We start from the raw sequence: 24,009 nt of genomic DNA, 5'->3' as shown, positions 1-24,009 counted from the left end.
GTCCCTGGAGAAGTGGCTGTGGAATGCACTCTCACCTCTGTCCCCGGGTTTCCTGGCCTTGGCCTCCTGCCCTCAGAGGAGCCTGTCCACCCCTCCCCCAGATGATGGCCCAGGCTCTGACAGTGGCTGCTCCGCCCTCAGCTCTTTTCCTCCTGTTTGTTTTCTCTTCCTGGTCTTGTGTATAGTCCCAGCCCTTCTTGCCTGTTTACTAGGCCTGTCCCCCTCTCTGCTGCAGGCCCCAGGGCCCCAGGTCTCTCTTCTTGAGCACAAACGCCAGTCTCCTTTCGGCTTGTCCTGCTCTCTTTCCAGTGTGGGGACAAGCATATGGAGTCCTGCATACATGGCGTATGTTAAGGGTGCTGAGCAGCAAACCACCCACCCCATAGGCACAGCCCTGGGTGTGAGGCCCTGTGCTTGCTCCATGGCCCGCTCCTAGACTGTTCGCTGCAAGCATAGTTGGCAGAAATTGCACTGGTGGCTGCCTGTCATCTGCTTAGCCACTGCCTGAGTACATGGTAACTGCGCAATAAAATCAGACCTGCTTCTGGCTTGGTCTCCGGAGGTCTGGATTAGCGACTCTGCAGCCACCCTCTATTCTATCCTGTTCCATGGACCTCCTTGCTGGACGAGAGAGCCCACACATTCCAGGGCTGGGAACTGCCTCCTTCCCCTTCCATCCATGCTTACTGTATTCCAGGCATTTGGGAGACAGTCAGAAATCCCAGCACTGGGCGTGTTTCACTCAAGTCAAATGGAAACGCTTCAGATGCTCTGCTGACCTCACTGGGTGGTCCTCCTGCAGTACTCACTAACCCGTTGGGGAGATGAGGTTCTGCTGGGTCAAGCCTTTGGTTCCCAGTGATCAGGCCTCCCTAACCTCCTGCCAGGTGCACAGTAATAGCTCAGAAAATAAACACCTGCAATGCCTGAATTCAAGCCTAGCTGTCCACCACAGGCCTGCACTGGGACTCTGCCTCCCCTCCACATCAACAGGGATTGAGCTTGGGGTTCAGAAGTTGAACTCTTCCTGTGATGTGTGGTTTCCCCTTGCCTCTGGAGGCAGTGACAAGTAGGACTAGGGCATGGCCCTTCTGGCTGTAACCCCCTCCACTGGATCCAAATCCTTAAAGCAGGGTACCCAATCCAGGAGCTGTCAGTGCACTGGAGGTGGGAGAAGGGGGAGTGTGACCCCTCTGGGTTGGCAGAGGTCTGATGCAAGGTCCTGTGACATCATCTTAACTTGGGTGGCCACCTTCATCCACCCAGCCCTAGGGTCTCTGGCTGCTCTTGCACCTTCCCCCAGGGTCAACTAATTCACACTGCACTCTAGTAGTTGGCACCCAGTAACAAAGGGAACAAAGGTAGGTTTCCTGGGCTCATATACCCTCAAGCAGCCTGGCTCCAAAGGACCCCCTGGGTGAGTTTTGTGGTCCCCCTCATTTCAGAAGGAGGGCCTGGCCTACAGCTCTGAGTGAACTGACCTTCAGTCATATATGCAACTCACCCTAGATACCCAGAACAGAATCCCATGGCAGGGTGCTGCCCAGAAATGTGGATGCCGAAGCCTGATGTTCCTAGCCCAGCCAGTCTACGATGGCAGTAGGCCATGACCAGAGTCTTTTATTAGAAAGTGAGAAGTGAGAGTTCCCAAGTCTGACCTATTCCATGAGGGGTCCATCTGGGCTTTCTCAGGCCCTGGATGAGGAAGGGGTAGGGCCAAGTGGGGCCCAGGGACAACATTCAACCAATATTCAGATAGAGCTGTATCCGGACCCTACAGCTAATGGGAGGCCCGCGCAATTCAACACCAGATATTTAAACCCTGGACCCAGTTCCTAGGGCCTGTGAGCCTACTTTCAGACTGGAAACGGTCCAGTTCTTAGTGGCCAGGTCTCTGACTGTCCCCTTTGTGGACCTTGCCCTACCTAGAGGGTCCAAGGCCGTGGAGGAGAGGAGTGATAGTCTGGGCGCCAGGTTCAGTCTGGAGAAAGGGATAGGGCAGGGAAGAGTGGTGGGTGGTGCAGGAACGCAGCAGAAGCCAACTGCTGTGGGGGCGCAGTCGATTCTTGGTGGGCGTAGCCAGATCCCGCGTCAGGTGGCAGGGTGCGCAGCCAGATGGCGCTCCAGCAGCGCTCTGTGCGAGAAGACCTTGCCACAGGCGGGGCAGGGAGCCCGCTCCGGCCGGTGAGTGCGCATGTGCACATTGAGGGAGCTCTTCTGGGTGAAGCGCTTGGCGCAAACTGCACACTGGAAGGCGCGCACGCCAGTGTGTGTGACCATGTGCTTGAGCAGGTAGTCGCGCAGCGAGAAGGATCGCCAGCACACCGCGCACTGGTGTGGCTTCTCACCTGGGGACAAGGAGGGCAGTACACAGGCGTCAGACCACTCAGCTCTCCCAGGCTCCTGTTACGGCAGGGGCTCTGGTCCTCTCCCCTCCCTAAGTAGCCATTACCCCCCAGGGCTGAGTGCCTGTCAGGGAAACTTCCCGATTCTGAGTCCTCCTGCTCCACAGGGAGCCCCTCTCCTGGACCCACACCTTCACCCAAGGGAGCCGTCCTCTGGCAGGTATGCCCCAGCAGGGAACCCTGCCCTGGATATCCACTTGTGTCTGGACTCCCCACTAGGAACTCCCCGGACTTTCAGGACCTTCCTCCCTAACACTGGGCCTCTGTAGGTAGAGCCTTCTGAACTCTCTGACTGCCAGTCACTATTCTTTTTTCCTTTTTTTTTTTTTTTTTTTTTTTAATTTTATTTTGTGGATTGAGTCCAGGTGTGCTGTACGGCTGAGCTACATTTCCAACCCTTTTTTTCTTGGGTGGGGGTGGGGGTGTACCAGGGATTGAACTCAGGGACCCTGGGCCACTGAGCTACATCCCCAGCCCTATTTTGAATTTATTTAGAGACAGGGTCTCACTGAGTTGCTTAGTGCCTCACCATTGCTGAGACTGTCTTTGAACTGGAGATCTTCCTGTTTCAGCCTCCCCAGCCACTAGAATTACAGATGTGCACCACGGTGCCCAGCCAACCTTTTTAATGTATTTGAGACAGTGCCTCACTAAGTTGCACAGACTAGCCTTGTGATTCTCCTGCCTCAGCCTCCTGAGTTGCTGAGATTAAAGAGGTGTGCCACTGCACCCCGCTTTGCCAGTTACTATTTTAAGGACAGTCTAGTAAGGCCCGGCATGCCTACACAAGGAGAGATCAGGACACATCTGCCCCTTCCTGCTGGAATCCCCAGTCAGAATCCTGACTATTGCCACTACACTGTCCCCAGGGTGAGAGGCTGTACTCATCACCCTGGACTGCAGGGGAGGCAGACTGTGTTGGGCTCTCCAGTCATCATGCATTGACAACGTTTATCTCAGTACCAAGGGACTGTAGGGCAGCGCCTGCTGGGGTGGGGTGAGGGTGATTGTCTCCAGACCAACCAGGCTTGGGCACTTGGCTTAGGTCACACATGTCTTGCAAGGTTGGCACTACCTTGGAGTCCTGGCAGCATTCTGCATGCCAATCACCCTGCTCCCTTGTGTCGGGTAGGATAGCTTCCCTATCCTCCCAGGGCAACCAGATGGAGATTTTGAACTGTGACATCTCGGTCACTCCCCAACTGAGACAACACGGACGGCTTTCCCACGCCTCAGAGTCAAATCCCAAGTTCTGGCCCCTGAAGAGCCTCTGGCTTCACTCCCACTGTAATGGTTTTGGTTTTCCTGACAATGGTCAGCTCTGTCGGCTGGCCAGCTTCTGCTTTTCATACTCCTGTCCCAACCCAGTCCCCTAGAAACAATCTTACCCAGGACCTACCCACCACCACCCCAGGCCACCTTCCTGCTCTACTTCTCCCTGGCCCTGAGGAGACACCTCCCTGGCCAAGATCAGAAGGAAGTTCCCCATGGTCTTTGAGGCCTTGTTCCCCTCTAGGGGCCTGTGCGGTTCACATACTGTGGCCATGTCTTCTCCTGAAACTCTAGCTCAAAGGGCTACTCCTCAGCCTTCATTCAGCTGCCCCCTGCCAGCTTCCCTCACTCTTCCTAGGTCAGGGGACACACCTGACCGTACCTCAAGCCCCAATCACCTAGTGAACAGCTGGAGAGATGGAGGAGACTACCTGGAGCTCTACCCCCATACCCCAATCCCTGCTCCATCTCTCCTGCTCCCCTCCAGGCTCCACCACAAACTTTTCAAAGGCCTGGATTTATAGGTGTGCACCCTAATCCAGGCTCAGGATTCCCCATCCCCCAAAACAGGAGGGGAAGACACAGGCAAGAGTACCTATTACTCACGAGACTCCCCCCCAACATGCCTCATATTTGGAGGGTTCAATTTTCAGACCCCCTGGGGTAACACAAAAGCAACAAAACCACATCAGTGCCCAACTGCCCCTAGGGCTTGAATCTCCAATGACCAAGGGGCTTAGAAAGGTGGTCCTCCCGGATCCCCTGGGCTCACCAGAATGGATGAACATGTGCTTGGTGTAGTTTTTCCGAGAGCTGAACGTCTTACGGCAGTGACTACACTCGTAGGCAGGCTGCTCTGCGCCGGGAACACGTACTGGGGCACCTGAAGGGGCACTGGCAGGCACCACAGGCGGGGCCAGGGCTTCCCCAAGCTGAGTGCTGGGGGCGGCCTCAGGCTGGAGTGCAGGGTAGAAGGTGGATGTGGGTGCAGGAGCTGGCCCTGATGGTGCAGGAGGGGTTGGCTGGGGTGGCCCCGGCGTGCCCAGGTGAAAGGGGAAAAGTGCTACAGGCATTCCTGAGGTTTTCACGCCAGGCACACGGGCTCCTGCCAGGGAGCAGTCGGGTGGGGCAGGGGTCTCAGCAGGACAGCCTTCTGTGGCAGTGCCACCCTCCTCGTGCCAAGCAGATACATAGCTTTCTGGAAACACGTCCTCGGTCACCACAGCCCCGCGAAGGAAATCTCTGCCTGCACTGCCATAGTCAGTGAGGCCAGCAGATGCAGGGGGGTCCTCTCGAGCACTGTCCGCAGCAGCAGTGAGGAAGCCAGTTGCACAGTCAGGGAAAGAAGGGGGCGCCTGGCCCTCACCTGGGCCACCACCTTCACCATCCTCGCCGTCGGTTTCGCCATCGGTGTCCTCCTCATCCTCACCTCTATCCTCAGGGACTGGAAGTACTGGGTCTGCATCAGGACCCTCTATCTTGGCTGGGAGTGCAGGCAGCTGAAGACGTGCAGGCTGGCGTTGCTTGCGGCTATGTGCTACACCAGGGTGCCCAAGGGGTCGTGCAGCCAACAAGTGACGCAGGCGGTGGCGCAGCTGTGCAGGTGCCAGCGGTGGGGGCACCGGTGCTGGCAGGGGGGCTGGTGTAGGGGTTCCTGGGGCACGAGCACGTGCGATAATCTGTGTGCACTCATCTATTACCGTCTGGATGCGAAGCACTGATGCAGCTGTGAGCACCTGCAGAGCCTCACCCTGTGCCACCACAAGGGAGCCGCTATAGAGGAACTCAACCAGCTGGCGCACAGTCTGTGCAGGCACCACTGGTGGTACGCGAATCTCCGAGTGGCCAAGCAGCAGCTTGTCCTGAAAGAAGGGGGAGCCTGCAGCCAGCACGCAGCGGTGTGCTCGCAAGGAAGCCTCACGGATGCGCACAGTTACATCACAGAAGTGCCCACCAAGCCTCTGTCCATTGAGGGTCTCAAGCAGTGATCGAGAAAAGTTCTGCAGGTGGATGTGGTGCACTGCCTCCGCAGCCGCCATCTACATAGGACAACAGAACCGGGAGAGGAGGTCAGCCCAGGACTCTCCTCTCCCAGTGTTCAGGGCAGGGCCAAGGTGCACTGCACTCTAGACCTTGCCCACCCCATATCTCCCCAGTAGCCCCTCACAGTCCTGGTTCACAACACACAGGACTCAGCCGCCTCAAGTCTTTTCTTCTGCAATGCCCTCTGCCTCCACAGCCCCCAACATCCCTCTGGAAAAGGGTTAGGCATATCAGTTCCCAGGTGCTCCCCCATCCCTGAAGGTGCAGGGTTTACCTCCTCCTCTTCTTGGCCCACTCCACCCCAATTAAAATATCCTTAAGTAGCCAGGTGCCGTGGTCCAGCCACTGGGGAGGCTGAGGCAGGAAGACCTCAAATTCAAGGCCACCTCGGCAACTGAGCAAGGCCCTAAGCAACTCAAGGAGACCCCATATCTACATACAATGTGAAAAGGGCTGGGGATGTGGGTCAGTGGTTAAGTGCCCCTGGGTTCAACCCCCAGTTCTATATATATATATAAGTATATATATATAGAACTTAAGTAGCCTCCACTCTCCCTCTGAATGTGTAGCTCTGTGTAGAGGAGCTAGGAACCCCCATTTAGGACCAGCTGCCCTGCCTCACTTAGCAGATCCTCATACAGAAACACTAGCCAGTGTTCATTCAGCTAGTTGTGGCTCCCACTCTGCCTGTTTTTCTTTTTTTTGGTCTTCCCTTTGTACTTCTCAATCTTACTGCAGCTAATTTCCTGTGCTGACCCAGGAATGCTGCACCAGAATGGGGTTACATTAACTGGAATATGCAGGTCTTCACAGGTGGCACATCTGCCTTCTGGTCAGATCCATTTGGAGTATGCCTGGTCACATAGGCGTGAAGGTAGAAAGCTGGTCAACAGCTGGGCAGGTGCCCCAGGGTGTGTAACATAGAGAGGCGTTATATATGGACCATGTGACTGGATGGGTAAGGGTGAAGCACCAGCAGGCCACAGCCAGAGTGAAGTCATGTAAGCAGCATGGATGAGCAATCCTCATGCTTCTTGTGAACTGTGACCCTATGATCCAGGCACTGCCCAGCCTCAGTCACCAGAAGGGGGGGTACCCCCAGGGGATTCTGAGAAATTGCTACTTCACCCATCAAGCAGGTGTCCAGAGGGCACTGGGCCTGTTTTTCTGTCTATGGAATAGGATAGTTTACTCTGGTCATCTTACACCCAGAATGTACAGATTTCTGGTCTAAGAGGGAGAATCGACAAACCCTGAGGCTGTCTACTCTCCACCAACTTGTCTCTCCAGGGTCACAACCCCGGAGTGGAGCCCCACTTAATCCTGCCCCTGTACCCTAAAGATCTGTTGGGGGTCTCGGTCTCAACTCTTCCCTCCCCATTTGCAAAAATCATCTTCCAGCAAGACCCCCAAGCCCCGATGCGCCAGTTACCGATGAAGTAACATTGCTGGTTGCCTCCACATCCGCCACCTCCAGGTTTATTCCCCAACACATCAGCCAGAGGGAGCCTGTAGGGACCCAACAGACCCGGACCCTTCGGATCTCAGAGCCCTCCATGGCCTTGAATTAACTCCTCAAAGAAGCCAAGCCTTTGCATCTACAAAGGCTGGTCTCCGCCAGCCGCACCATTCTTCAGGTATAGAAAAGGAGGCGGGGCACAAATCTGTGCACCCACCCGCGAGGCCTGAACCCTTTCTTTTTCCAACCCGCCCCGCCCTGCTCCCCGAGGGCTCAGATTCCACAGCCCCGAGCAGCGGGCGGTCCTGGGTTCCTCCCAACAAAGGCCACCCTCCTGGGACTGGCGTCGCACCCTCGTGGCCCCGTCTTCGCCCACGCGCTTTACTCCAAGAGCCCGGTCCCGCACTTGGCACCACTGCCTGCGCCCTACCCTGCGCGCTGAGCCGCCTCTGACCCGCTGCGACCGCACGCGCTCCAGCCCCCGCCACCCCGGTCTCCCGCGCTGCACCCTGGCCTGCGCGGAGCTCCGGTCCTGCAGCGCCCTCTCGCGTTCGCAGCGTGCGCTCCGAGCCCAGCCCAGGTGCCCCTCCCCTAGCACGTCCCGGCCTCCCTGCCGACCCGGCGGCCGGGGGATGCCCGCCCGACCCCACCTCCGACTCCTGGCCCGGCAGTGGCCGCCTCCTGCTCACCAACTCGAAGGCCGCACTTCCGGGCCAGAACGCCTGCGGAACCCCAGGCCGCGGCCGTTGCAGTGCCGGCGGAGCGCTCGGTCGCAGCACGTTTCCTGAGTTTGTGTGGATGTCTGCCGCCGCCGCCAGGCCGCACTTCCGGCTCTCGTCAGAGTGGGAAACAAACAAACAAACAAAACCTCGCCGAAGCCGGGGCGGCCGCGACGCGAGGGACCCAGGACCCGTGCGGGCTTCCGGCGTCGCCCTGGTGACGGGTGGGGGCGGGGCCAGGACTGTCACTCCGCTGGCAGTCGCCCGGCTGAAAAGGGCCCGGGAAAATTGAAGGTGGGGCCTAGCTCGGAGTGCAGGCCTGTCACCCCCGCCACGTGGGATCGCAGGCTCCAAGCCAGTGGGGCAATTTAGTGAAACCCTAGCTCAAAATCAAAGTGAAAAGGCTGGGATGTCACTCAGGGGTACCACGCTCTCCACACCTGCACAGCATGCAGACCCCAGAAACCACAACGGGCCTAGGCCTGGTCTCATGGTTCAGGCTCTGACCCCTCCCATGTGGCCCGTCCCCCCAACCCCCACTGGATCTGGTCCTACTACTTTGACAACCCCTCTCATCTCAGGTCCCTTGCTGGAGCCCACCTGGAGGTGGGCTCAAGTCATTTTCTCCATCTGTAGCCCCCTTTCACACAGCTTAGATGTCCTCGACGTCCTCCCTGACTTCAAACCAACCCGCATCTTTGTCCAGGAGGTTTGCCATCTGTGTCTTTCAACTTGATGCCTGCTGCTCTAACACAGGGACAGGCAGATGCTTCACCCTGCCCTGGCTTTCACTTAGCTTGACCCTGCAGGATTCTCCACGATTTTGTACCCAGAAACTGTAAAAGTGATCCCATTATCTGAGTAATTACCCTGCATGGTGAGAGGGGCTGTGTAGTGGTAATTAAGGTTATTAATCAGCTGATCTTAAAACAGAGGATGAACCTTAATTATTTAGGTAGTTCCAAGGTACTTTCCAGGGTTCTGAAAGTCAAAAGAGAAAGAGCCTTTGAAGGTAAAGAGTGCCAGATGATGGAACGCAAGACTGGAAGTCTGAGAAGAACCCTGGACAACAGCCAGCAGGAAAACAAAGCCCTCAGTCCTGCAGCAGCATGGAACTGGATTCTGCCAACCATCTGAATGAGCTGGAGTAAGTAGATTCTTCCCCAGAGACTCCAAGTAAGAGCCCCCCTGGCCAACACCTCAGTTGCAACTTGTGAGACCCAGAGCAGACAACCTGTGGAATGGTGAACTGAAAAAGACAATGCTTTAAGCCACTGAGTCTGTGGTACTGTGTTACAGTAGCAGTAGAAAAGAAGTACCCTCGGGAGACCCAGGGCCTCCACACAGGAAGAATCTGTTTGTTCTCCTGTTTGATGAACACAAACCCTTTACCTCCCTCTTATCAAATGCTTCATTTCTGCCTTTCTCCCTTGGATTACAGACATGTGCCACTGAGCCCAGCTCATGTGAGTGTTCTGAGGAATGAATGAGTGCAGTAGAGGACACCAGTTTAAGGAACCAGGGAAGAGCTACGTGGCCTGTATATATTGAAAATCTGAGGCCAGGCCCAATATGGGAGAAGTAGGTACCAAACAGATCTGAAAGGAGTAGAAGAAATTGAGCTCCAGCATGACTGGGCTCCCTGAGCTGATGTTAGACCAGCACGCAAGAAAAGACCAGTGACTCCAATTAAAATCAAATTAAAGCAAGCTTATTATTCCTACTAGCCGGGCTGCCTCTCCCACCCAAAACCGTGGGAAACAAGAAAGCAGCAGCAGTTTTCCTGCAGCCCAGCTTTATAGCCCAGAAAGTTACACAAAGGGGGGTTACAGATAACAAAACTCCGAGGAGCATCACACTAATGGTAGTTTACATTTTTGCTGGCCCCAACATCAAAATTTATGAAGATCATTAGAGCCCCAGAGAAGGTCATTATCTGGCCAGGGAAGGCCAATATTTATGAGGTGTCACTACAGTTTCAGAGAGGGCTGCTATCTGGTCAGAGAGCCAGGCATGGGTGAGTTCAAGGCACGGGCAGGCATTCCAAGCAGGTTCAGAATTTGCAGTAATTTACAGTAAAGCCAAAATTATCATGGCTTTGTGGCGAGATGGCTCCCAGTTTTTAAGAAAAGATCAGGTCGGGATGAGGATGTGGCTCAAGGGGTAGCACCCTCGCCTGGCATGCGTGCGGCCTGGGTTCCATCCTCAGCTCCACATACAAAGATGTTGTGTCCACCGAAAACTAAAAAAATAAATATTAAAAAAAAAAATTCTCTCTCTCTCTCTCTTAAAAAAAAAAAGAAAAAAAGAAAGATCAGTTGGGTCTATCACTGACTGAGGCATGGATCAGTGGACAAAGGCATCCACCAAGGCATCTTCCAGGGCCCCTTAGCTGTGTCTGTTCACAGCCTCTCTCCATCCTGCATCACCCCCGGGGGAGCTCATCATCCAGGGTCACCCTCTCTGGCTATTACTGTCTAGAAGAAAAAACTCATACCCAAGTCCCATTCTGTGAGTCTGGTCTGTGCCAGATGTGGGATGCAGGTCCCAGGATTCAGGGGAGGCAGATGGGGGTAGATTCTGAAAGGGGTCTCTGGCAAGGCAAGTAGCAGCAGAGGAGGGCTGAGCCACAGAGGAAAAAAATGGAAACCTCAAGACTTGAGTTGACATTCCCTACGGGCCTCCTAATAATGTAGTCCGGAGTCCCAGGAGAGTTCTGTGGAGGTGGTAGAAGCAATGGGTGGGACTAGTCTTGGTGACTTTAGGATTTACCAGAAAGGTAAAGGCATCCAGAGATTAAGAGTCTACTGAGAGGGGTGGAGGCAAAGAATGTCTGAAAGTTAGAAAAGGTTTAAAGAGCTTTCATATGTAAAAGAGCAACTCAGGAAAGACCTTCACTGGATGCCCTGGGGCTAGGAATTCCTTGCCCATAGGATGTGGGCCTGAAGCCTTCACACCCTTAGATGCTACCTTTGCTGCCTCCAGACAGCTCTTTCAGTTCAAGTGAACAATTCAACCATCCTTGGTAAAATTTACCATGTGGTGCAACCTCACCACCCTTCATTTCCATCCTTCTGGTGGGCTCCTTGACCCCTTTACTGTGAGTCGCTGTCCCAATTCCTGTTCCCCACTGATATAACTTCACTACCACTTTGCACATTCTGGGCAGTTCACATCAATCACACAATACAGTCTTGGTCCCTGCCCTTGCTGTCTCAGTCACTTTCCCTTGGGCTCCTGTGCCACCTAAATGTTGTTAATCCCATCAGTTTACACTATTCCATTCAGGAGCATCTGGTCTGAGAAGTGGTTCACTACCAAGGTGAGCAACTGAGCAGCCACAACCAACACAGTAGGAAAAGCCACCTGTACCACACCTGACCTCAGTCACTCCCTCTGTCACTCCCTCTAGGCCCATTGTGTTGAAGCTTTGGTTAAGTCTCTCCTTTTAACCAGAAAACATGTATAATAAACAAGGATTGGTTCCCAGAGGCCCATCTCCAGGAACTTCCTTACTACTTAGCATACCTGGTACACATGCCCATGGACCCTGACAGGTAGGGTTGGCCCTGCCAGGCCTTCTCCCAGGCTGCTCAGGCCCTTGCCTCTGGTGGACCCACAGGCCCTGGTGGACCCACAGGCCCTGTCCCAGCTTTTTCCCCCCTCCCCTCCCCTCCCTTCCCCTCCCCTCCCCTCCCTTCCCCTTCCCCCTCCTCCTCCTCCTCTTTTGTTATTCTTGTTGCTGTGCTAGGGTTTTAATCCAGTTGCATCCCAAGCTACGTCCTCAGGCCATGATTTTTTTTTTTTTTTTTTTTAAACAGAGAGGGAAAGAGAGAGAGAGAGAGAGAGAGAGAGAGAGAGAGAGAGAGAGGGAGAGAATTTTTAATATTTATTTTTTAGTTTTCGGCAGACACAACATCTTTGTTTGTATGTGGTGCTGAGGATCGAACCAGGGCCGCACACACGCCAGGCGAGCGCGCTACCGCTTGAGCCACATCCCCAGCCCAGCGGCTAGCATTATAATCCTCTACCATCATGCCCAGCTGCAAGGATTCATAAGTTTAAATTGAATGTCATCATGAGTAGTGAGATGAAATCCCAGCTGCCCTGCTTGGGACATGAGTCGTTCCTTTGTCTGACATTTAGCAGTGCACATATCCTGCCCCTTAGTTGTCCATAGCTATCTTGGTCATTACTGTGCTGTGTTCTCATGATTTTGTTTTGTGTAAAAATTGCCCCAAAGCTCAAGATTAGTGATGCTGATGCTGGACACAGTGGTGCAGGCCTGTCATCCAAGTAGCTTGGGAGGCTAAGGCAGGAGGACCGCAAGTTTGAGGCCAGCTTTAGCAACTTAGTGGGGCCCTAAGCAACTTAAAAAAGTCTAAAATATAAACAAAAATACAGACTGGGGGTGTGGCTTGGTGTTAGAGTTCTTGCCTAGAATGTATGAGGAATTGGATTCAATCCTCAGTACCACATTAAAATAATAAATAAAACAAAATAAAGGAATTGTGTCCATCTATAACTAAAATAAATAAACAAAAATAAATTAAAAGTAAAGGGCTGAGGATGAGGATGTGGTTCAGTGTTTAAATGCCCCTGGGTTCAATCCTCAGTACAAAAAAAAAAAAAAAAAGAGTATTAATGCTGACAATTTTATTACAGAATATTATTATAATTGTTATTTTTTGGGGGCTGGGGATGTGGCTCAGGTAGTGCACTCTCCTGGCATGCACGGGGCGCTGGATCAGATCCTCAGCACCACATAAAAAAATAAATAAAATAAAGATGTTGTGTCCACCAAAAACTAAAAAATAAATATTAAAAAAAAAATTCTCTCTCTCTCAAAAAAAAAGTCTAATTGTTCTTTTTTATTAATTTCTGCCCAATGGATAAATTAAATTTTATGATAATAAAAATTTTATGATAATCTGAGTATGCTCTGTCTGCTCAGGTACCCAAGGCAGCCACATTAATACCAGGAGCCTCCTGTGTAAACATAAGTAGATAATTCAGGCATGCTCTGGGGAATTTGGCTTGAGAAATTATGTTTTTCATATTTTAGCATCTAATTATCAGGATGCATTCTTCTATAAGCAAGAGCTGGGGCCACGTGTTCCCCTGAAATAGAGTTCCCTTCAGAAAGGCAAGATTGATGCCAAGTTCTCAGAATGAGGAGTAGCTAAAAGGCACCATCATATGGTAACAGATGGGTATATTTTTCAGACTCTTTCTCTCTGTTTTGCTGGGGCTCAAACACATGGCCTTGAACATGCTAGACAAAAGCTCTACCACTGAGCCATATCCCCAGCCCTTTTTATTTTTTGAGACAGAGTCTCACTAAATTGCCTAGACTGTCCTTGAACTTGCAGTTTTCCTGCTTCAGCCTCCAAGAACCTGAGATTACAGGTGTGCCCATGGCTCCCAGCTTGGTCACAGTTCTTTCTGATGCTGAAGTTGTATCCTCAAATTTCGCTTCTGTGACCTTTTAACATATCTCTACCGTTCTGAGGCATGTCTTAACTTTATTGCGTATCAAGGTATTTCAGATTCACCTCAGACATTGCTTGGAATATGCCTTCTCTCCCAGGTGCCCTGCTTCCACTCTGCAGGGGAAAGAAGGAAACTCTGGGCGTCTACTGTCCCTTTCTCTCCTTGCCCTTCATGGAAGACATAGCTTCTTTGGGAAGGCAGTAGACAGAAGAGGTGAAGCCACCCAGTAGGTCCAGGAGTGGGTTGGATTCATGTAGGCTAAGGCGCTCTGATGGACCACTTTTTCTCTCTAGAATTGGGTTTCCCATCTGTGATATAGCAACTGCACTAAACTGAAAGTGACTCTAATTCCTGGAACCTTTAAGTGTTACTTTATTAGAAATAATGGTCTTTGTAATAATGATTAAGTATCTTGAAAAGGGGACATCATCAGAATTATTTGGTGGGCCCTAAATGTAAATTGACATACATTCTTATAATAGAGAGGCTGTGAAAATAAAGACTCACAGTTCTAGAAGTGAAATCTAAAATCAAGGTGGTGGCAAGGTAGGTTTGATTTTGAGGATTCTTCTCCTTGCATATTGGGGTGGGAGGTGAGAGCTCTCAGATCTTCTTATAAAGACATTAATCTCATCATGAGGCCCCCACCTACTTGACTTTATCTAACCCAATTATTACCCAAAGGCTGCATTTCCAAATACTATCACATTAGGAATTAGGGCTTTACCATATGAATGACTGGGGACATAATTCAGTCCATAATTCAGGACATAATTCACTGACAGGCAGAAGAAGATGCATTTGGAGTCAGAACCCAGATTTGAAGATGGTGGTGTTAAAGATCAGAGTGATACAATCACAAGCCCAGGAATGCCTAAAGCTACCAGAAGCTGGAAGAGGCAGAGATAAATTCTTTTGGCTTCCAGAAGTGTGAGAGACCAATTTTTTGTTTCAAGCTATCAAGTTTGTGGTAGTGTTAGAGAAGCCACAAGCAACTAGGGAGGAACTACAGAGATTCCAAAGAGTAAATCAAAAGAGCCAGTGCTTTCTCCAGCAACCCACAGGGACAATAATCTTTGGTTTTCCACCTTACTCCCACCTATACATTCCCAACATGAAACCTTGAAATGGCAATCAGATATGCCTCCTCTGCTAAAACCTGCCAGCTCCTCATTACAACTTGAGAAATACTCAATCAAAAACTGTGGATGATACTGCACATAGTAACTGCATTTATATCAATACAAGCAGGAGGGAGGCCCAAATGCAGTCAAAGGAAGTGCAGGCTGGGCCTGCTTGTATCCCTAGCTACTTGGGAGGCTGAAGCCAGAAGACTGCTTGAGCCCAGGAGCTCAAGTCCAGACTGGGCAACACATTAAGAGACAGTTTCAAAACAAAAATATTTTTTAAAAATGTAAACTGCAGGGTATTTATATAATGAGACCGTACACATGCAGGGCAGGGAAGGAACTAGGGCCACATGTGGCCACATGGATGTGCATTTAGGGTATAAGCCAGGCAGAGAAGTGAAAACCCCATGTGTGTTCATGAATGGGCAAATTTTTCTAGGAGGTCAGGATATCAGCTATAGGGGAATGAAGGGCTCATGATAGCCAGTAATGCTTTTAATATCAAAGCTGGTTTTCTGGGGTACTCACTATACATATTTCTACATATCATAAACCTCCATCAAAAGGTTAAACAATTGCCAGGCATGTTGGCCCATGCCTGGACTCCCAGCAATTCTTTATTTTTATCTTTCAATTAAAAAAATTTATTTTTCGGGCTGGGGATATAGCTCAGTTGGTAGAGTGCTTGCCTCACATGCACAAGGCCCTGGATTCAATCCCCAGTACCACCAAAAAAAAAAAAAAAGGAAAAAAAATTATTTTTCAATTAAAGAAATCTATTTTTATGTAGTTGCATATAGATAGAATGCATTTTTTTATTTATTTAAGAATTTTTTTTAGTTGTAGATGGACACAATATCTTTATTTTATTTATTTATGTATTTATGTGGTGCTGTGGATCGAACCCAGTGCCTCATGCATGCCAGGCAAGCGCTCAAGCACTGAGCTACAACCCCAGCCCCTATTTTATTTATTTTTATGTGGTGCTAAGGATTGAACCCAGTGCCTCACGTGTGCTAGGCAAGCGCTCTACTACTGAGCCACAGTCCCCCTGGAATTCTTAAGACGAAGGCTGGAGGATTGTAAGTTTAAGTCCAGCCTTGGCAACTTAACAAGACTCTCTCATAAAATAAGAAATAAAAATGAGAGTTATGGCCAGGCCTGGTGGTACAAGCCTGTATTTCTGGTGACTCAGGAGGCTGAGGCAGAAGGATCATGAGTTCAAAGCCAACCTCAGCAGTTTAGCAAGGTCCTAAGCAACTGTAAGACCCGGAATTAAAAATGGCTGGGGATGTGGCTCAGGTGTTAAATGCCCTGAGTTCAATCCTTGGTGGTACCAAAAAAAAAAAAAAAAAAAAAAAGGAAAAGGAAAAAAAACAAACCCAGGGATGTAGCTCACTGGTAGAGCACAAGGTTTTAGTCCCCAGTCCTGTGGCAGAGGATGAAGCCAAAGCAGCTGTGTGTGTGGCAGGGTCGGGGTAGGGGAGGTGTTCAAAAACACCAGTTCTTGTGGTCCCCTAGGAAGAATCAATAGAGGTGCACAAAGTATAGACATGAATTTGTCAGAAAAATGAGAAATGAGGATCAGGTACACTGTAGGGCACTGCACAGACGGCCTCTGAAGAGAATGGAGTGGCTTTTTTTTTTTTAATATTTATTTTTTAGTTGGACACAATACCTTTATTTATTTATTTATTTATAAAATGTTTATTTTTTAGTTATAGATGGACACATCTTTATTTTCTTTTTATGTGGTGCTGAGGATCAAACCTAGTGCCTCATGCGTGCTAGGGGAGCGCTCTACCTCTGAGGCACAATCCCAGCCCCAATTTATTTATTTATTTTTATGGGGTGCTGAGGATTGAACATGGGGCCTCACACGTTTCCTGAGTGCACTACTGCTGAGCCATAAACCCAGCCTCAGAGAATGGAGTGGCTTTTATGGAGTCTGGGGTTTTTAAGGGTTTTGGTTTCTTACCTTAGTTTCTCATTCCCTCTTTGTTTTTTTTTTTTTACCCTTTTTATTTTGTGAGGTACCAGGGATTGACCTCAGGGGCACTTGACAACTGAGCTACATCCCCAGACCTATTCTGTATTCATTTTAGAGACAGGGTTTCATGGAGTTACTTAGTGCCTCACCTGCTGAGGCTGATTCTCCTGCCTCAGCCTCCAGAGCCAGGGTGTGCCACCTGGCTTTTCTTACCCTTTGTATAGCCTTCAGCAAATTTCCTTTGTGAGGGTTCAGATGACCTGGTCACAATGTGAGGGTCCTGAGGATCTGATCACTAGGGATTGGTGTTACATGACCTTGAAACAATCCTGTCCTTAAAGAGTCATAATTAACTATTACTGGGTGAGGTTTGGCTCACCAATTTCCACTTTCCAGATGTTTGCCTTCTGTGATAAAGTTCCCTGTGATTCCCAGTCCTGTGACTTATAAACTCTCTTGGATATCTATGTATGTTGTACTACCTGTAAAACGCAGCACAACATACATGTGTGTCCATCCCCTACCCCTAATCACCTGCTCAAGGTTAAACCATCAACCTACAGTAGGAAGAAAAAAATAAAGAAAGAAAGAAAAAAGTCCATAGACCCAGGTTGGAGATAGAGCTCAATGATACAGCTTGCTTAGCATAGGCCCTGGGTCCATCCCTGATACTACAAACAAAACAAAACAAAACAAACCTAGAAACAAAATTAACTCTTCCCCAAAGAACCCAAAGAACCAGAAAACAACACTCTCCACCCCAAAGTCCAGCAGAGACAGAAAGCACAGTAGTATTTGCCAGGGGTTAATGAGAGACCAGAATGGGGAGTGATTGCTGACAGGTATGGAATTTCCCCCCACTTTTTTTTTTTTTTAAGTTGTTCATGGACACAATGTACCTTTGTTTTATTTATTTTTATGTGGTGCTGAGGATCAAACCCTTTGTGCCAGGCAAGTGCTCTCTACCCTAGCCCCTGGAGTTTCTCTTTGGGATGATGAAAATATTTTAAAACTGGATAGAGTTGGTGGTTGCAAGATATTGTGAATGTATTTTTTTTTTTATTTTTGGTACTCAGAATTGAATCCATGGGTGCTTAACCATTGAGCTACATCCCAGCCCTCCCTCCCTCCTTCCTTCCTTCCACAGAAGTCAGGGGCACTTAACCACTGAGCCACATCCCTCCCTCCCTCCTTCCTTCCACAGAAGTCAGGGGCACTTAACCACTGAGCTACATCCCAGCCCTCCCTCCCTCCCTCCTTCCTTCCTTCCTTCCACAGAAGTCAGGGGCACTTAACCACTGAGCTACATCTCAGCCCTCCCTCCCTCCTTCCTTCCTTCCACAGAAGTCAGGGGCACTTAACCACTGAGCCACATTTCCAGCTCTTTTTATTTTTTATTTTGAGACAGGGTTTTGCTAAGTTGCTTATGACCTCACTAAATTGTTGAGGCTGGCCTTAAATTTGTGATCCTCCTGCCCCAGCCCGAGTTGCTGGGATTACGTGGTATGCTCCACCATGTGCTACCAGTGTATATTTTATTTATTTATTTATTTTGGTACCAGGAATCGAACCTAGGGAGGGATTAACCCCTGAACCATATCCCCAGCTCTTCTTCTTCTTCTTCTTTTTTTTTTTTTTTAAAGAGAGAGAGTGAGAGAGAATTTTTTAATATTTATTTTTTTAGTTTTTCGGCAGGCACAACATCTTTGTTTGTATGTGGTGCTGAGGATCGAACCTGGGCCGCACACATGCCAGGCGAGCGCGCTACTGCTTGAGCCACATCCCCAGCCCCCCCAGCTCTTCTTATTTTTTATTTTGAGACAGATCTCACTAAATTACTTAGGGACTGGCTGAACTGCTGAGACTGACTTTGAACTTGTGATCCTCTAGCTTCAGACTAGATGTAGACTTTAAAGTGAGCTGGGCTTGGTGGCACATACCTGTATGGGAGGATCACAAGTTCCAGGGCAGCTTCAACCGTGTTTCTCCTTTGCTACCAAAGCAATAACAGTGGTCTACTTTATGCTTTAAAATTGCAATCTGTTTATTTACTTATTTAGTAGTGCTGGGGATTTAACCCAGGGACTTGGGCATGCAAGGCAAGCACTGTATCAACTGAGCTATAGATCCCCAGCCCTGCTGGGGATAAATAGGTTTAAAAAAACTTTTTTTTTTTTTTTTTTTAATTTTTAATTTATTCTTTAGTTTTCAGTGGACACAACATCTTTGTTTGTATGTGGTGCTGGGGATCGAACCTTGGCCCCATGCATGCCAAGCGAGCACACTACCGCTTGAGCCACATCCCCAGCCACCCAAAAAACTATTTTTTAAAAAATATTTATTATTTAGTTGTAGTTACACAAAATATACTTATTTTATTTATATGTGGTGCAGAGAATCGAACCTAGGGCCTCACAGGTGCTAGGCAAGCTAGCTCTAAGACTGAGCCACAACCCAACCCCCCCCCCCCCCCCCCCCCCCCCCCCCCCCCCCCCCCCCCCCGCCAAGCTAGCTCTAAGACTGAACCACAACCCCAGCCACCCCCCCTCAACTTACTTTTAAAGTGGACACATTTCTTTCTTTTCCTTGTCCCTGCTCCTCCCTAATTACTCCCCACTCCCTAACCTCAGGGAAAATTACCTTTCTTTCCCAACCTAGGCAGAATTATCTGTCCTTGAGTACACACACCCACCACAGGAACAAAGTAATACAGACTTTGGGGATGGTACAGGAAGATCACAAAAATGAATACCTCCCAAATTAACAAGTGAATTAACAACTCTAGACTGAGAACTCTGAGTCACCTCTTTAACACACACACACACACACACACACACACACACGTTTCTCCTTTGCTAGCAAAACAATAAACCATTTTCCTTTTACTCAAAACCACGTCCTTGTTATTGGATTGGCATTGGGAACAAGGATGGAGCGTTTGGCAACAAGAAGCTGTCTCAAAAAATAAAAGTACTCTATAGCTCTGGGTTCAATCCCCAGCACCACAAACAAAACCAAAATAGCACAAACAAAAAATACCAAACAAAAACACCCCAAACCAAAAACATCTAGAATAGTATTTGACTAAATACTTGGGGACCACCTTGGCCTAGTCCAATTGACATATGCAATTTCCTTTCTAGGTATAAGCCCAGAGAGATGCCAGCAAGGGTATCCTGTCTGTGTACGGCTGTGTATCACAGTATCACAGGGAGCGCAGGTGGGGAGAGTGGCTGCCTGGAGTCTTCACTGGGCAATGAGTCCTCCAGGAAGGCCTGTGATGGGACCTCCCTGTTAGGCAGCAGGGGGTAGTCTAAGCCAGGGCCATTCAGAGGTTTCCATGCATCAATCCTGCTAGAGGACTCTCAGGAGTCCAGAAAGGATGAGGAAAAGGAGGCAGTAGGGACAATATGGGCAATTAAGGAAAGAAAGCGGCATATAAAGTATAGGTGGGGGACTGGGGCTGTGGCTCAGTGGTGAGTGCCCTAAACAACTAAAAATATTAAAGAAAAATAAAGGTCCACTGACAACTAAAAAAATGTTTTTTAAAAAAAGTACAAGCTGAGCATGGTGGTCATGCCTGTAATCCCTGCAGCTCAGGAGGCTGAGGCAGGAGGATCATGAGTTCAAAGTTAGCCTCAGCAAAAGTGAGGCACTAAGTAATTTAGTTGAGACCCTGTCTCTAAATAAAGTACAAAATAAGGCTGGGGATGTGACTCAGTGGCTGAGTATAGCTCAGAGGTTCAATCCCCAGTATGAAAACAACACCAACACCAAAAACAAAACAAAATGGAAAAAAAAAAGAGGTGGGGGAACAGCAATAAATTTTTTAAAAATGAAAAGAAAAAATATTCATAGGGGAATCTCTAGAATAGGCAAATCCATAGAGATAGAAAGTTGAATAGTGTGTGTCAGTGACTGAGGAGAGGCTGTGAGTTTCCTAGGGTTCCCAAAACAAAATACTACAAACTGCGTTTTTAAAAACAACAGAAATTTATTCTCTCAGAGTTCCACAGGCCAGAAATCTGAATTTTAGTTTTTGGTAGTGTTGGTTTCTTTGGGAATTTATGGGGGGAGACTGTGTCCCATGCCTGTCTGATGGTTTCTGAATACTCTTGGCCAACATTTCTTTGCCTCCAAACACATAATTCCAATCTCTGTCCATTCCCCTTTTCAGTACTGGATACTGGAGACTGAACCCAGGGGTGCTCTACCACTGAACCACATCCCCAGCTCTTTACTATTATTGTTATTTTTGTACTGAGGATTGAACCCATGGGTGTTTTTGATTGAGCTACATCCCCAGTCCTTTTTATTTTGACCCAGGCTTTCCCTAAATTGCTGAGGCTAGCCTTGAACTTGCCATCCTCCTGTCTCATTCTCCCACGTAGCTAGGATTATATGCCCAGGATTCTGCTTTTATCTTTTTACAAGTGTTTTCCCTGTGTACACATATCTTCTTCTAAAGGCACCAGTCATATTAGATTAAGATTTACTCTATGGGGCTGGGGATGTGGCTCAAGTGGTAGCGCGCTCGCCTGGCATGCGTGCGGCCTGGGTTCGATCCTCAGCACCACGTACAAACAAATATGTTGTGTCTGCCAAGTACTAAAAAAAAAAAATAAATGTTAAAAAATTCTCTCTCTCTCTCCCTCTTAAAAAAAAAAAAAAAAAAAAAAGATTTACTCTAGGGGCTGGGGATGTGGCTCGAGAGGTATCGCGCTGGCCTGGCATGCATGCGGTTCGGGTTCGATCCTCAGCACCACATACAAACAAAGATGTTGTGTCCCCCGAAATCTAAAAAAATAAATATTAAAAAAAAAATTTACTCTATTCCAATTGGATTCAGTGGCACATGCTGGTAATCCAATAGACTTGGGAGGCTGAGGCAGGAGGATCACAAATTCAAAGCCAGCTTCTGCAACACAGTGAGATACTATCTCTAAATAAAATATAAAAAGGGCTGGGGCTGGGCTGGGGATGTGGCTCAGTACTTAAGTGCCCCTGGGTTCAATTCCAGGTACAAAAAAAAAAAAATTAGCCTACTTCAGTATGACCTCATCGTTACTTTATTAAATCTGCAAAGACCTTATTTCTAAATAAGTTCATATTCACAGGTACTTCAAAATATCTTTTTGGGGACACAAATAAGCACAAGATATGGGCATAGTGAGTTGAATATGTACCCCGCAAGAAGACCTGTAATATAAACTTTAGAAAGGGTCTCTGCAGATAAAATTCAACATACCAAGATTAGATTATTTTGGTGTATACAGATAGGCCGGAAATCCAATGATGAGTGTTCCTGTAAAAGACAGAGACACATTCAGTGATGCAGCCACAAGACCTCCTTAGCATGGGTTTGGGGTGATGCCTAAGGGTAGAAGGGAGAACCAGACACAGGTGTGGAGTTTAGGGAAGGAAGAGAGGTGAGGTAGCTATCTGTGGCCAGGTCTCCAACTGGGGTGGTGGGCAGTCATCAGCTGGTTTGGATGCAGTCTGAGCAGCCCTTGCACATGGTTTTCCCTCCTAGAAGCCCTGTCTGCAAGGCCAGATTATTCCTGGTGGACCAAGGAGTGAGTCTTTTTAGAGGGTGAGCAAGGAGTACAGAGGGCAAGGGCTTGGTTCCCTGGGGAAAGAGCCAAGGCAAACTCCTGTCCTGTCATATACCTCTGGACCTCTGGCTGTCCAGCTTTTCTCAGAGAAAAGTAAAGGTCTTGCCCTGGCCCTGTTTGGCCCATCCCTGGTCTATTCCTGGGACTGCCTGCTCTCCCTTCCTCCAGTACTGTCCTAGCACTTTCCAAAGCTTCATTTTCCTCATCTGGATAATACAGAGACAGCAGCCTGGTGCCTGGTGGTGAGGGGATGTTCCAAGGCCTGCTATTGATACTGCATGTCACCAGCCTGTGTGGCTGCCTCACACTGGGGACCTAGGAGATGGGAATGGGGGGCTCTGCCAGGGTTCAGAGGAAGGCCTGTAAAGGGACAGCCAGGGGACCCAACCTCTCTCTAGGACCTGCTGGATGTACAGTCACCATTTTGGGCAATTCCTACAGACCCCTCACTTCACTGCTTTTCACTTTTCCAGTTGCTTATCCTAGTCTGCCTCAGAATCTTTGCATTTGTTTTTGCCTGAACCGTTCTTCCTGTGCAGATGTTTGGAGGCAGCTCCAGGGCTAGCCACTACCATCTTCCACTTTTTTTTTTTTTGGCTTCAGGATCTCTCTGGGTTGCTCAGGCTAGCCTGGAACTTTGGTAATGCTCCTGCCTCAGCCGCCCAAGTGGCTGGAGGATGCTTGTGCGCCGCTCTGCGACTGTCCAAGTCGCCAGCCAGGGTCCAAGCCGGGTAGTGGCGGTGGGGCAGCACTGGGGAGGGCACTGAGCGGCCCAGCAGGGCCAGAACAAAGGCAGGGGCGGGGACAAGCCCGCGGTCCCCAGCTTCGCCTCGATAAAGGTCACGTTGGCCTGGCGGCCAGGCGCGGAGACCTTGTCTCCAGCGCTCTGCAGAAAGCCGCAGACCGTGGCGTTTCTTCGTGCCGAGTTCCTGCAGGGTCCCCTTTCCTCGGGTCCCGCTGCTCCCCAGATAGCTTTAGTCGCCAGCTCGCGCCTTGACCCGGAATCTTCCCCGCCAGATCTGCTCCCCTCTGTGGGATTGCTCTCCTCCAGACCCTTTTTTCTCTCAAGAAAACAATCTCCACACAGAACCTGCTTCTCTACATTATTTTTTTGGTACTGGGGAATGTACCCAGGGGCGCTTAACCCGAGTCACATCCCCAGCCCTTTTTGCATTTTATTTAGAAATAGGGTCTCAATGAGTTGCTTAGGGCCTCCCTAAATTGCTGAGGCTGGCTTTTAACTCGGGATCCTCCTGCCTCAGCCTCCAGAGCCGCTGGGATTATAGGCAGGCACCACCGCACCCGGCCCTCTCCTCACTTTGGAGGTCTAGTTCGCCCACATGGGAAAAAAAGACATAGGGCTGGCTAAAACCCAAGGAGTCTTCGGGGTCTGGGCAGAACTTTACGAACTGGCTGCTCCGTGGTTTCTGATGGCCTGCTTTTCACTTAGTGGATTTCCCTGTTTCCAAAACTCAACAATACCGAGGCCACAATCGCCTCCACCGAGGCAGAACCTAGCCAAACGCCCCTCCACCTGCGCCACACCCACTGCGTGTTGGGCCCGCCCCCGCTCCAGAAGCCAGGGGGACGTAGCGGCAGACGTCTCACCCCCAACCGAAGGGCGGGGATTGAGTGGAGGTCTGCAATGCCCAAGCTCGAGAACGCAGCCGACCACGGCGCGTTCGGTGGGGACGTGGAGCTCGGCAGAAATCACGCTCCGCTAACGGTGCAGACGCCCTACTCGCGAATTCAGTTGCGGCGGTGACGTCAAAGAAACCACGCCCCCTTCCAGGTCGTGCCGAAGTGGGGTTGGCCGTGGTGGGCCGACCCCGCGCGGGCGCCTGCGTACTCGCGGGCTTGCCCCCGGCGCCCGGCTTGAGCCC

General features: G+C 49.7%; 1 protein-coding gene and 1 non-coding gene across 5 annotated transcripts; one reads left to right on the top strand and one right to left on the bottom strand.

The window, feature by feature from the left end:
- On the bottom strand, positions 1-23,879 carry Zbtb45 (zinc finger and BTB domain containing 45). Of its 4 annotated transcripts, none has more exons than XM_076839405.2 (3): positions 23,799-23,879; positions 4,450-5,716; positions 1-2,348 (listed from the first exon to the last, which is right to left on the bottom strand). In XM_076839405.2, exons 2-3 carry the CDS (start codon positions 5,714-5,716, stop codon positions 2,092-2,094), a joined length of 1,524 nt encoding a protein of 507 aa, XP_076695520.2. In that variant the 5' UTR covers positions 23,799-23,879; the 3' UTR covers positions 1-2,091. The 4 variants fall into 4 exon arrangements, with proteins under 4 accessions (XP_076695520.2, XP_076695519.2, XP_076695518.2 ...); XM_076839404.2 differs by lacking the exon at positions 23,799-23,879 and adding an exon at positions 7,610-7,683; XM_076839403.2 differs by lacking the exon at positions 23,799-23,879 and adding an exon at positions 7,869-8,117 and having other exon boundaries at positions 2-2,348.
- Trnav-cac (transfer RNA valine (anticodon CAC)) lies at positions 15,180-15,252 on the top strand. Its single transcript has one exon. It is a non-coding gene; the product is annotated as a tRNA-Val (tRNA).
- Positions 23,880-24,009: the final 130 nt, after the last annotated feature.

Source organism: Callospermophilus lateralis, chromosome 18 (genome assembly GCF_048772815.1).
Source record: "Callospermophilus lateralis isolate mCalLat2 chromosome 18, mCalLat2.hap1, whole genome shotgun sequence".
In the NCBI taxonomy this organism is placed as follows: Eukaryota; Metazoa; Chordata; class Mammalia; order Rodentia; family Sciuridae; genus Callospermophilus; species Callospermophilus lateralis.
Note: the sequence above shows the minus strand (reverse complement) of the source record. Positions and strands in the feature narration are given on the sequence as shown.

Excerpts from the sequence above, each read along its gene's own strand:
- Zbtb45 (XM_076839405.2), bottom strand. The coding sequence starts at position 5,716 with ATGGCGGCTGCGGAGGCAGTGCACCACATCCACCTGCAGAACTTTTCT. Across the intron at positions 2,349-4,449 it reads GCACATGTTCATCCATTCTG|GTGAGAAGCCACACCAGTGC; the intron begins GTGAGCCCAGGG and ends CCTTGTCCCCAG.